General features: G+C 42.5%; 1 protein-coding gene across 1 annotated transcript in view; it reads left to right on the plus strand.

Annotated features, from left to right (window-relative positions):
- RPA1 (replication protein A1) overlaps positions 1 to 13307 on the plus strand; it is a 51583-nt gene extending 38276 nt beyond the window's left edge. Inside the window, exons 13-17 of the mRNA XM_048824229.2 lie at positions 3431 to 3563; positions 4892 to 5068; positions 9556 to 9663; positions 11741 to 11827; positions 12218 to 13307. Of these exons, the coding sequence (XP_048680186.1) occupies positions 3431 to 3563; positions 4892 to 5068; positions 9556 to 9663; positions 11741 to 11827; positions 12218 to 12328 (616 nt within the window). The 3' untranslated portion in view covers positions 12329 to 13307. The remainder of the gene's footprint in view (positions 1 to 3430; positions 3564 to 4891; positions 5069 to 9555; positions 9664 to 11740; positions 11828 to 12217) is intronic.
- Positions 13308 to 14126: the final 819 nt, after the last annotated feature.

Here is a 14126-nt window from a genome sequence, read left to right on the forward strand (position 1 = left end):
CCAATCTAAACCTCCCCCACTGCAACTTGAGACCATTACTCCTCGTTCTGTCATCTGCTACCATTGAGAACAGTCTAGAGCCATCCTCTTTGGAACCCCCTTTCAGGTAGTTGAAAGCAGCTATCAAATCCCCCCTCATTCTTCTCTTCTGCAGGCTAAACAATCCCAGCTCCCTCAGCCTCTCCTCATAAGTCATGTGTTCCAGACCCCTAATCATTTTTGTTGCCCTTCGCTGGACTCTCTCCAATTTATCCACATCCTTCTTGTAGTGTGGGGCCCAAAACTGGACACAGTACTCCAGATGAGGCCTCACCAATGTCAAATAGAGGGGAACGATCACGTCCCTCGATCTGCTCGCTATGCCCCTACTTATACATCCCAAAATGCCATTGGCCTTCTTGGCAACAAGGGCACACTGCTGACTCATATCCAGCTTCTCGTCCACTGTCACCCCTAGGTCCTTTTCCGCAGAACTGCTGCCTAGCCATTCGGTCCCTAGTCTGTAGCTGTGCATTGGGTTCTTCCGTCCTAAGTGCAGGACCCTGCACTTATCCTTATTGAACCTCATCAGATTTCTTTTGGCCCAATCCTCCAATTTGTCTAGGTCCTTCTGTATCCTATCCCTCCCCTCCAGCGTATCTACCACTCCTCCCAGTTTAGTATCATCCGCAAATTTGCTGAGAGTGCAATCCACACCATCCTCCAGATCATTTATGAAGATATTGAACAAAACCGGCCCCAGGACCGACCCTTGGGGCACTCCACTTGATACCGGCTGCCAACTAGACATGGAGCCATTGATCACTACCCGTTGAGCCCGACAATCTAGCCAACTTTCTACCCACCTTATTGTACATTCATCCAGCCCATACTTCCTTAACTTGCTGACAAGAATACTGTGGGAGACCGTGTCAAAAGCTTTGCTAAAGTCAAGAAACAATACATCCACTGCTTTCCCTTCATCCACAGAACCAGTAATCTCATCATAAAAGGCGATTAGATTAGTCAGGCATGACCTTCCCTTGGTGAAGGTTTATACCTGCTAATGTATTTTCCACTCCACGCATCTGATGAAGTGGGTTCTAGCCCACGAAAGCTTATGCCCAAATAAATTTGTTAGCCTCTAAGGTACCACAAGGACTCCTAGTTGTTTTTTCTCTGGGATTTGAATCTCATGTTGTCGAGGCTCATGGGCCCTCTATTTGAATCTCTGGCTTCCTGCTCTCTTCTCCTTCTCTCCTGGAAGAAGGAGTTCCTGATGGCTATTACGTCCGCTCACAGAATGTGTGAGCTCAGGGCACTTGCGTCAGAAGAACCCTATATGGGGTTCTACAAGGATGAGGTTCAGTTGCAGCTGCACCCGGTGTTCTTGCCCAAGGTAGTCTTCCAGTTTCATACCAGCCAGGACATTTTCTAACTGGTCTTCTTTTCGAAGCCCCATAATTCCAAAGAGGAGCGCAGGTTACAGGCCTGGAGATCTGGCGGGTGCTGGCCTTCTATATCGGCAGGACACAGCCTTTCTGTAAATCAACGCAACTGTTCATTGCTGTGGCAGACAGGATGAAAGGTCACCCAGTGTCTGCTCAGAGGATTTCGTCCTGGATCACAGCGTGCATCTGATATAGCTATGAGCATGCGAGTGTGCCTCCGCTGGCGATAGTCAAAGCGCACTTGACTACAGCGCAAGCATCGTCAGTGGCCTTCTTGGCTCAGGTGCCGATCCAAGAGATCTGTAGAGCTGCTACCTGGTCATCTGTCCACAAGTTTATGTCCCTGGGACGATGCTGGCTTCGGCAGGACAGTTCTGCTAGCTGCAAAACTGTGAACGCCGAGCCCACCTCCACTGGCACTGCATGTGAGTCACCTAGAACGGAAAGAACATGAGCAAGCACTCAAAAAAGAAAAAAACGGTTACCTACCTTTTGCAACTGTTGTTCTTCGAGATGTTGCTCATGTCCATTCCATTACCCACCCTCCTGCCCCTCTGTTGGAGTTGCCTGCAAGAAGGAACCAAGAGGGCATAGGGTTGGTGACGCGTGATATACCGGTGCGTGAGCATAGCACCGAAGGGAGCGCCACTGCCGACTCTACAGATACCGCTAAGCCAAAAATCTTCTCCAACCGAACACGTGGGCGTGTGCACACACACCTAGAATGGAATGGACATGAGCAACACCTCTCGAAGAAAAATAGTTACAAAAGGTAGGTAACTGTTTTTTTCCAGCAGGTTATAACTTGGCAAATCCAAACCAGTTTTTATCAGAACCCTCAAAAGCACTTCTCCGTGAGGTCTGTCTTTGTGCCAGGTTTCAACTTCCACTCCCTAACCATTTGGGCTTTAGAGCTGTGCAGAAGAATGTTGCAAGAATTTATTACAATAGTTAAGTGGTGTTCCATTCTTCTCAAAAATAGTTGAACTGTTATTACCCAAAATTTCCAGAAGAAAATCCCCTTTGTGCAAAGACTGAATATTAGAAACTTCTGCTTCAAAGTGAGTGGCTGAAAATGGGATTAGAATCAAAAGCTTATGCAGTCTTACCTATAATGGTCATTACTGCTCCTGTGGACTTCTGTTATTTCTTTGTGATGGATATACAACTAGTGGGTTTTTGAGAGAGCTTCTGCTAGCCAAATCAGATGTGCTGTAATTCAATTAATGGTCATGGCTGTATTGATGCAAGAGGCTACGCTTTTGTGGACAGTGGTCTCTGGGAGGTTTGACACAACTGAAATGAGCTTTCTGCTGAAATAAATTTGCCACTAAGTTGAAATCACAACATCACCTGAGCAGGGCTTGTAGCACCAGTTTCACTGACAGACATATTTACTTATTTTAACTAAAGAAATATGATCTATTAAACACTATTTGCTTTTCTCTCAAAGCTGCAGGAAAGATAATGGCAGCATGCAATTTAATTCTAATTATGCAAATATCTGGCTGCTTCTAAAATGCATGAGCTTTCGTGAGCTACAGCTCACTTCATCAGATGTTTACCGTGGAAACTGTTTCCACGGTAAACATCTGATGAAGTGAGCTGTAGCTCACGAAAGCTCATGCTCAAATAAATTGGTTAGTCTCTAAGGTGCCACAAGTACTCCTTTTCTTTTTGCGAATACAGACTAACACGGCTGTTCCTCTGAAATCTAAAATGCATGCAATTCCTGGTTTGGCCACTAGCTGGCATCAAAGCTATGGACACGTAAAGCAGAATTTGTCCACTTTTGAGATTATAAAATACTATGCTAATTAAAACCGGATTAATTTATCCTGAAATGCTATTTGTGTAATATGCACATGGTACAGTAATTGTTTCCTGTGCAGGTCTCTGATAAACTCCCTCTTGCATTAAGTATGTAAAACTAAATATAAGATTTTGGATAAGTCTGGCTGGTTTGCATTCCAAAACTGGAAGAATCTCTGTGCTTTCAGGTTTGACTCTGAAGGGCAGCTTTTGGAATGTACCTCAATCTCTGATCTGAGAGGTGGACCAACAATTGGGGGAAATACCAACTGGAAAACTTTGCATGAAGCTAAATCTGAAAATTTGGGACAAGGAGATAAGGTAAAATAGGGCTATTAAATGCAAACTATGTATGCTGCATAGAAAATAAGTTAGGTTTTACCCAGGTGTGGTGTTTGAAGTTACCAGTTCTTGAGGGAGACTGTTACCTTTGGAGACTGTTAGAACTTTTGATCTTACTGAGTTTGAACAGAGGTTAATCAGATCCTGAAGTTCATGGCATCACTTTATTTATTTTTCATATTATAATAGCAGCTAGAATCCCCAACAGAGTTCTGGGCCCTGTTTTAAAAAAAAAAAAAAAAAAAAGACTCTATGACCAAATAAGCTTTCAATCTTAATAGACAAGACTAATTGTGGGAGGAGAAACGGGTATAGAGAGGTGAAGTGACTTCCCCAAGGTCACACAGCAGGTAAGTGGAAGAGTTACATAAGAACATCATAACGCCATACTGGGTCAGACCAATAGTCTTATCTAGCCCAGTATCCTGTCTTCTTACAGTGGCCAATGCCAGGTGCCCCAGAGGGAATGAACAGAACAGGTAATCAACAAGTGATCCATCCCCTGTTGCCCATTACCACCTTCTGGCAACAGGGGCTAGGGACACCATCCCTGCCCATCCTGGCTAATTACCATTGATGGACCTATCCTCCATGAATTTATCTAGTTCTTTTTGGGGTTAGAACCCACGTCTGAGTCCCAGTTCAGTGCTCTGTTCATGAGATCACACTACCTTTTGTTTTTGAAATTTCAATGCTAAAGCTTCACGGTATAAACCTACCAGCATCTAAAGGGTAGGAAGAGACTTTTCATATAGGCAGGTTATTTCATAATTGTCCATTATGGAGTTTGTCTTCCTCTGAAGCATCTGGTGCTGGCCACTGTCAGACAGACTGGACTTGATGGACCATTGGCATGGCAGTTCCTGTGTTCTTTTGTTCTGCAGGCTGTGGTTTTACTGAATGTTAGTTTGCAGCACACTCTATTGTATATAGATCCTCTGCCTTTTTAATTTTACTCTCTGAAGAAGAATGGGGAAAGTATGAAATTTTGTTGTTGTGAATGAACAACAGAACATGAATCTCCAGTCTTGACTAGAGACAATGGGAAAGCAAATGTGCTTATTCTAATAAAGTAGGGATTGTGAACATGGTTCAATGAAGATTTAGGGACTTCATTTAACTTAATGGAATCCAAGAGCAGTGGCAGCAGCAGATTTGAGTTGCAAGTCCCAATGACCCACAAATTTGAGGTCTGTTAGTCATAAAAATCCAGCTATGGCCTTTCATGTTTTCCAATTCATTTAGAACTCAGATTCAGAAAAAAATCCCAGTGTTTTGTGGGTAATGTTGCTCTCTCATTCTCTCAGGCAGATTATTTTAGCTGCGTGGGCACAGTGGTATTCCTGCGCAAAGAGAATTGCATGTATCAGGCATGTCCCTCTCAGGACTGCAATAAAAAAGTGATAGACCAACAAAATGGACTGTATCGCTGTGAGAAATGCGATCGCGAGTTCCCCAACTTCAAGTATCGCATGATACTCTCGGTAAGTAAAAGGATTAGGTGAAATAGTGTTGCTCGTTGACCACATGCCTAGTATAAACATAATTATATGCTTTGTCTGAGAGAATGGGGCAGCAGAGTAGAGTGGTCCAACGTGTATGGATCCTGTGGATAAATGAGCATTAAGCAGCTTGTGTGCTTTAACCAAGCAGGTAAGGAGTGTTTCATTGATCTGATTAGCAGTTTGTTTCCTTCTGCTTCAATTAAAAGCTTTTCTTTATTCCAAAAAGTTTCAGGCTAACCCAGTTGATTCTGGTTTGCAAACATGGCATGCAGTGCAAAACTTTATGGCCCACATCCCTTCAGTGATGAAGATAAACTAATGTAAAATGGCATTTCTGAAGAGTAGTAATAGCACTTTCACAGCTGATACCTATATTTAGTTCATTCTTTTGTAGGCAATGTTCTGCCTCTCATGCATTAATGGAACCCGCTTCAGGATAGTGTGCCTGAGAATTGTTATTGTGACACCTGCTTGCACCACTCACATGGAGATTCTTTTTAGCCTTTACGTTTATAAAATGCTTGAAAAATAGTGGGTTGTGCCTACCTTTAGAATTGCTGTGCTGGGGGGTCTGCTTGGGAGTGGATTTATTGCTGCAATTTCACTTTGGATAACACAAAGACTAAATGAAACAGTACTTCTAAACAGAAATACTCCTCTTATTAGAAAATCTAAAAATGTACAAACTACCCTATGAATTAGTATTTCTGCTGTGGAGTGTGGGGGGATGTGGGAGGTGTACTTATGAATTTCACACCACTTGAATCTCCTTTTTTCACAGAAAGAATGAGGAGTACTTGTGGCACCTTAGAGACTAACAAATTTATTTGAGCATAAGCTTTCATGGGCGAAAGTCCACTTCATCAGATGCATGCAGTGGAAAATACAATAGGAAGACACACACACACACAACATGAAAAAATGGGGGTTGCCATACCAACTCTTAACAAGACCAATCGATTAAGGTGAACTATTATCAGCAGGAAAAAAGCAAAAAAAACCTTTTGTAGTGATAATCAGGATGGCCCATTTCAAACAGTTGACAAGAAGGTGTGAGTAACAGTAGGGGAGGAAATTAGCATGGAGAAATATTTTTTTAGTTAGTGTAATGACTCATCCACTCCCAGTCTTTATTCAAGCCTAATTTAATGGTGTCCAGTTTGCAGATTAATTCCAGTTCTACTGTTTCTCATTGGAGTCTGTTTTTTGAAGTTTTTTTTGTTGAATAACTGCGACTTTTAGATCTGTAATTGAGTGTCCAGGGAGGTTGAAGTGTTCTCCGACTGGTTTTTGAATGTTATAATTCTTGACGTCTGATTTGTGTCCATTTATTCTTTTGTGTTGAGATTGTCCGGTTTGGCCAGTGTACATGGCAGAGGGGCATTGCTGGCACATGATGGCATATATCACATTGGTAGATGTGCAGGTGAATGAGCCTCTGATAGAGTAGCTGATGTAATTAGGTCCTGTGATGGTGTCCCTTGAATAGATACGTGGACAGAGTTGGCAACGGGCTTTGTTGCAAGGATAGATTCCTGGGTTAGTGTTTTGTTGTGTGGTATGTGGTTGCTGGTGAGTATTTGCCTCAGGTTTGGGGGGCTGTCTGTAAGCGAGGACTGGCCTGTCTCCCAAGATCTGGAAAAGTGAGGGATCGTCCTTCAGGATAAGTTGTAGATCCTTGATGATGAGCTGGAGAGGTTTTAGTTGGGGGCTGAAAGTGACAGCTAGTGGCGTTCTGTTACTTTTTTTGTTGGGTCTGTCCTGTAGTAGGTGACTTCTGGATACTCTTCTGGCTCTATCAGTCTGTTTCTTCACTTCAGCAAGCGGGTATTGTAGTTGTAAGAATGCTTGATAGAGATCTTGTAGGTGTTCGTCTCTGTCTGAGGGGTTGGAGCAAATGCGGTTGTATCGTAGAGCTTGGCTGTAGACAATGGATCGTGTGGTGTGGTCTGGATGAAAGCTGGAGGCATGTAGGTAAGTATAGTGGTCAGTAGGTTTCCGGCGTAGGGTGGTGTTTATGTGACCATCGCTTATTAGCACTGTAGTGTCCAGGAAATGGATCTCTTGTTTGGACTGGTCCAGGCTGAGGTTGATGGTGGGATGGAAATTGTTGAAATCATGGTGGAATTCCTCAAGGGCTTCTTTTCCATGGGTCCAGATGATGAAGATGTCATCAATGTAGCGCAAGTAGAGTAGGGGAGTTAGGGGACGAGAGCTGAGGAAGCGTTGTTCTAAGTCAGCCATAAAAATGTTGGCATACTGTGGGGCCATGTGGGTACCCATAGCAGTGCCGCTGATTTGAAGGTATACATTGTCCCCAAATGTGAAATAGTAGTTCAGCCACCAGGTTTGCCATGACATTATCAGGGATACTGTTCCTGATGGCTTGTAGTCCATCTTTGTGTGGAATGTTGGTGTGGAGGGCTTCTACATCCATAGTGGCTAGGATGGTGGTTTCTGGAAGATCACCAATGGATTGTAGTTGCCTCAGGAAGTCAGTAGTGTCTTGAAGATAGCTAGGAGTGCTGGTAGCATAGGGCTTGAGGAGAGAGTCTACATAGCCAGACAATCCTGTTGTCAGGGTGCCAATGTCTGAGATGATGAGGCGTCCAGGATTTCCAGGTTTATAGATCTTGGGTAGCAGATAGAATACCCCTGGTCGGGATTCTAGGGGTGTGTCTGTGCTGATTTGTTCTTGTGTTTTTTCAGGGAGTTTCTTGAGCAGATGGTGTAGTTTCTTTTGGTAACCCTCAGTGGGATCAGAGGGTAATGGCCTGTAGAATGTGGTATTAGAGAGCTGCCTAGCAGCCTCTCGTTCATATTCTGACCTAGTCATGATGACGACAGCACCTCCTTTGTCACCCTTTTTTATTATGATGTCAGAGTTGTTTCTGAGGCTGTGGATGGCATTGTGTTCTGCATGGCTGAGGTTATGGGGCAAGTGATGCTGCATTTCCACAATTTCAGCCCGTGTACATTGGCAGAAGCACTCTATGTAGAAGTCCAGTCTGTTGTTTCGACCTTCAGGAGGAGTCCACGCAGAATCCTTCTTTTTGTATTGTTGGTAGGAAGGTTTCTGTGGGATAGTATGCTGTTCAGAAGTGTGTTGGAAATATTCCTTGAGTCGGAGACGTCGAAAGTAGGATTCTAGGTCACCACAGAACTGTATCATATTCGTGGGGGTGGAGGCGCAGAAGGAGAAGCCCCAAGATAGGACAGATTCTTCTGCTGGGCTCAGTGTATAGCTGGATAGATTAACAATATTGTTGGGTGGGTTAACGGAACCACTGTTGTGGCCCCTTGTGGCATTTAGTAGTTTAGTTGCTTCTCTACAAAGGAAAAGACAAGTGTGTGTTGTAAATGGCTTGTCTAGTTTTTGTAAAGTCCAGCCACAAGGAAGTTTGTATGGAAGGTTGGTTTTTTATGAATCTAGTTTTGAGAGCTCATTCTTAATCTTTCCCTGTTTGCTGTGTAGGATGTTGATCAAGTGGTTCCGCAGTTTCTTTGAGAGTGTGTGGCACAATCTGGCAGCATAGGATTAGGGTTACTCCTTGTTCTTTCTGCTGATACAGACTAACACGGCTAGTACTCTGAAACCTGTTTTTCACAGAAGACAGAGAATTCACTTGAGGATTTTGCTTGGTCTTTAACTTGTACCACATTATTGCTTGGTATTGTGGGAGTCTCAAGGTAGTGTGATTTTTTTTGCATGCTGTTTTGCTGAAATACCTGGATGCAATATGGTTTGAGATGAAGACGTTAAGATTAAATTAGGACACAAATTGGTTTCTTAAACTGATTGTGGTGATAGAGATTGCAGGCTAAGATAAAGCTCCTCCCATGTCCATTCCTACGCGTGTGTTGGCATCTGAGTTAGTGAAGACCCCTGCCGTTCTGTTGAAAGCACTGTGCATCTGACACTTAAACAAAATCTTTGAAGTTTGTCATAGCCTGTGCATCAAGTCCCAGTTTCCAAATGTGATCTGTACACCAGGCTTCTGCACAGCAACCCTTCCTGCCTGAGTGCGGTGTGGCTGTCAGTCTGCATGCAGCTGCTGCTCCTGTTCTCTGGCGTGAAGAAAAAGGTGTAGTGCTGCTTGCAGCTACCTTCATTCCTTGCCGTGTTGCACTGGGGCTGATGGCCTGTGTTCTGCCGTCACTTACACGCGCACTTCGGGGGGTGGCAGCAGGCGGCCATTTCCCCCATATGCTTAAATTATCAGCTTGTTGGCCTCTCCTTTTGACTCTGGTTGAAGCATGTTGCTAGACAGTCTGTACTGCTATGAAAAAGATTTGTTGCACTTTATCCACCAGTGAGTTCAAATAGTTACAAAAGGCAGGGAGCTTGAGGCTGCAACAGTCACATTTAAAGTTTAAAGCGCTCCCCAGCTGTAAAATAAAACTTTTGTTCTTTAGTTTTCTTCAGTGGGAGGCAATTGGATTAAATGGCTGTGGACTCTTTTTAGGTGAACATTGCAGACTGTCAGGAGAATCAGTGGGTGACTTGTTTTCAGGAGTCAGCAGAGGTCATTCTTGGGCAAAATGCTGCTTTCTTGGGAGAACTGAAAGAAAAGGTGAGTCAACTAGCTTGTTCCTTTTTAAAAAAACAATAAAGTAAATGTCGAGAGTATACAGGATTCTGTTTCCATGTGTTTTGTCACTTGGGATTTTAGAAGCTGCCAGTGGCAGCTGTAGCATAGTGGCGCTACCCTCAAACAGGTCTCTTGTCCTTTCTGAGCCTGTAGTTAGGCTTCTGTGACAATTCACTAACTCTAAAGGACCCTTGAAGAGTGTAGATTTGGATCCTGCCGTGAGTTCTGTATGGACAGACCCCTGTATGCACACACAACACCATTGAATTTAGCGGGGATTTGCAGGGGCCTAGGGTTCCACTCATGTGGCTCTCATTGCAAAATTGGAACTTTGTTTATTGAAATGAGTATACAAGGAGTATCTGAGAGATTCCTGCTACATTTAGCAGGAATTTGATTTTACCCATGGCTTCCAACTTTCTTGTTCACACTAGCGTAATTTCCTATCAACTCAATTCTGAGGCTAATTTTACTGGTGCTGCTTAGTAGAATTCAGTTTTGTGGCCTTACAAAAATTATGGCTTTTTAAATAGTGTGTGCAGAGATGTGTTAGACATCTGTCTCATCAGATTAGAATAGTTTGATAATAAACCACTTAAGCTTTAATGAAAATGAGTCTTTTCTTCTCTTTATGTATACATACCTCTCCTCTACCACAATCTCCCTCCCCTCTCCAAACCCCTCTCCCCCCACCCCCCCAAAAAAAACCCAAAAAACTTTTTCTAGCTTTTTCTCTTGAAAATGATCTTTTGGTGTCAAAGCTCATATCAGACATGAAGCAGGTCATTCAGAAATACTTGGCTTATTAAACTGAAATGTATTAAATGTTGCTGGACCTAAAGCCTTAGAGGAACTCTGTTGCACAGGATGACATTTTTAGCAGTCAGCTAGCTATATAACTTAATCTGACTTTGTTTTGAAAGGATAGTAGCAAGTGGCTAAGCTGTCCGCCACTGAGGTGTGATGCTGGTCATGACCATAGTTATGTTTGTATAAATTTTCATTTTACATCCCTAACTTAATGAAACTCTCTCATCTTTCAGACATGATTAGTCTCTGCCTGATTCTGAACAAAAATGGTTTAGCCAGTTCTGAGTCAGAGGAGAATTGGGGAAAATACTTTCCCAATTACAAAAACATAAAACAAACAAACAAAAGATCTGGATTCAATTTCTGGGTCTGACAGTTATCTGCTCCTTGACTTTGGATAAGTCACTTTCCCAACTCTATAATGGAGACATTAAAGCAGTATTTATTTGCCTGTATCACTCAGGGGCTGTGAGATCTAGTGGAATGTCTGTACAGTTTTTAAAATGTAAAGCTTTATTAAAAAAAATAGTGTATTGTACTTGAGAAATGGTATGTGGTCATGTAAGCAGTCTGTGGTGGTATAATAGACACATGATAGATGGTACAATTGCATGTGTAACCTTAACTTTTCCTGACTTTTGAGTGCTTTTCTGTGCAACTTGGACAATCATTGTATGGCTAGCAAAAAGAAAAAAATCACAACCCTCCCCCCCCCCCCCCCCTTTTCTTGTGTGGTATCCTTTCCAATGAATATGTGTCAGGATGCCAGGATACACATGCAGCTTCACTAGATAAGCACAGAAGCTGAATAAGTCTGATAAGACTGTTGGCAGTAAAATGGCTAACCATCTTGACATTTCAGTGACTATAATTAAGCATCAGAATTAACCCCAGTTCAGAAGCATGGGGGACTTCACAGCTGTTGGTGATCTCAGTTTAGTTCTCTGCAAACTGAACACAACTGTGCGTTGTTTCACATGGCCAATCAAGAGTCTTCAGCATGGACTGGAAACTTCATCTTTTTTAAAATTTAATTTAAACTACAACTGTGGAAACTAAACAATTTGTTGGAAGAACAGTCCTCCAAACTAGATTTTACTATGCCCACACACTTCCATTGACCCAGCTAATCTATATTTTAACAAATTCCCTCAAACTTTACAATGGCTGAGCTTTTCTGAGACACTGTGGTGCAGCTGGATGCTTGGATTGTCGTCGTCTCACGTCTCTGTCTTTGTACTCCTCACAGAATGAGCAGGCATTTGAGGAAGTGTTCCAAAATGCCAACTTCAGCTCATACGAGTTCAGGATCAGAGTCAAGTTGGAGACTTACAATGTGAGTACTCCCACCAGGTGGATGGGGACATGTAGCTCTGCTATATTTAGACTAGATTGACAGGAACCTGCTTTCTTTTATGCTATGGAGTGGGGGAGGGGAAAGAGCTTCCAGAGGTTTTAGTTAGGATGGCCACTGTTCACTGCATGGAATGAGAGAAGAATTAGCATCATTTTGTGACACTGCTTTTCTTCTTACTCAGCAAAATCTAGCTTTTCACTTTGTTTTCACTGGAACTATTAGCTCTGGAAGCCAGAACTTCACACTGCTGAGTAAACTTGACACCCAAGAGTAATGAAGCTACTTTTGAGCAAAGGGAGATTAGAACTCATGTGTCTGGAGCACTGAGCCCCAGCTTTCCCTCTTACATACCACTTTTCTCTTTCACAGGATGAATCTCGTATTAAGGCTACAGTACTGGATGTGAAGCCTGTGAACCACAAAGAATACAGCAAGAGGCTGATCATGAACATCAGAAAAAACGCAGTACAGCTAGGTTGAGAAGGATGGTGTTGATTGAGCTGAAACTAGAACTTCCACACAGAATAACTAAAGAGCTGAAGTTAAATTGATTTCTTCCCACCCCATGTGACAATTTGGCATTAGTTATACAGTGCATGGTAGCCCTTTATAGTGGGAAAGTGTTTTCATGGAATCCTGTGTGCAGATATCCCAGTGGTAAGTTAAAAGAAAGTCCATAATAAACCAAGGCCTCCTGAGTGCTCTATCTTGGTCAATTAAACTATGGCAGAGCTAAAGAGGAATCACGAGACAAACTGATACTAGTTGCTCCGGCAGGCCTGCAACCTGTGTTAAGATTTCATTCTTCAGACATTTTGTATGCCTTTGCTAAAGTAACTTTGCTCTCTTCAGAGATTTAAAGCTAAATTACAGACAGATTTTTTTCTTTTCTTTTTTTTTTTTTACTAGACGAGACTGGTGACACCCTTGACACTTTTGACTTTTTCTGAAGGGGGTGAGGGGGAGGGAGAGACTGTCATACAGCTTTCTGACGTGGACTAAGGAGAAAGAAAGGGCCTATTAGCACGAGTCAGTCCTCCTTCCGCAGAATTCAAAGGCTTTCTCTTTCCACAGGTGCCAGGCAGTTGTTAATGCTTGGAATGGCAATATGGTAGAATTATTAATCAAAGACACATCTCTCATATCTGAAGAATATCCTTCCTTCAGGGTTTATCAGACTGAGTCAGATGGGTCTGATATTAATCAAAATGGTCTCTTCTGGGAGAAGCTGATAAGCATTGACTCTCTGTCCCCCAGGGAAATCTAGGCAACTACAAAGCATTGCTTTAGTTTTCACTTCACATACTTCTTGCCTTATACATATTTGTTTTGTTGGTGTTTAATTTCTTTGGTTTTGTTTGTAAAAGTGTTAATCAGAAAGAAGTTTTTAAATGGGGGCCACTTCATGTTAAAACTCTGTTTCAATAAACAATAACAATAAACAACAAAGCTTTTTGTTCCTGTGTTGTGAATCTGCTTTCTTTGAACTGAAGATTTCTCATTACTGGAAAGCAATTAATTAGCTTCATAATAAGTGTTCACTTGGGGGAGACATTACCTTTTTTTCAGACTCTAAGGTTAGACTGAGGAATGGAGATTTCTCTGCCTGATGTTGGCAGCAACGGAAATGCAATGATTTTTTTTTACCATTTCTCTGCCTGCGAATGCTGATGATCTGGCACTTTTGGGATTTTTATTGACGTTTACACAGCAGTCTAAAGCTAACCAGGCTTTGAGATTTGTACAGACAGTGAGCTAGTACAGAAAACAGTAATTATGCTACTGGGCTTTTCAGTCAGCAGAGCATGCTAGCTGTGTGTGCTCCTAATCACATTAATTATGTGTTCCCTGGCTGCAGCTCACAGCTTGGCATTTGCTGCACAGCTCCAAACATCCAGACAGTATTGCAGTCAGTTTGTGGTAGCAAAACTGAGTTTTGTTATAGAACTGTAGCTTGTGTGCTTGATTGGTGCACTCTTTACTTCCTGAGATGTCCTGTTTGTGTCCTTCAGTTTGTGGGTCCTTTTATATTCAGGAGCTCTAAATGCCATTGCTGATAATGGACATGAATGGCATTTTCCCAGGCCCATTAACTGCATGGACAACGCTTTTTCCCTTTTTGGACTCTAAAGGTAGTGAGTAGATTGCACTTGGTTCTTTTGCTGATGCCTCAGAATTTTTATGGAAGTACTTGTTCACTCTGACCTTGCTTGTAAAGCGTTGACTAGAAAATTATAGTCTTCAATGCTGTTCTGGATTGACAAATTGTGTGTTAGGA

Source organism: Caretta caretta, chromosome 17, assembly GCF_965140235.1.
Source record: "Caretta caretta isolate rCarCar2 chromosome 17, rCarCar1.hap1, whole genome shotgun sequence".
Lineage (NCBI taxonomy): Eukaryota > Metazoa > Chordata > Testudines > Cheloniidae > Caretta > Caretta caretta.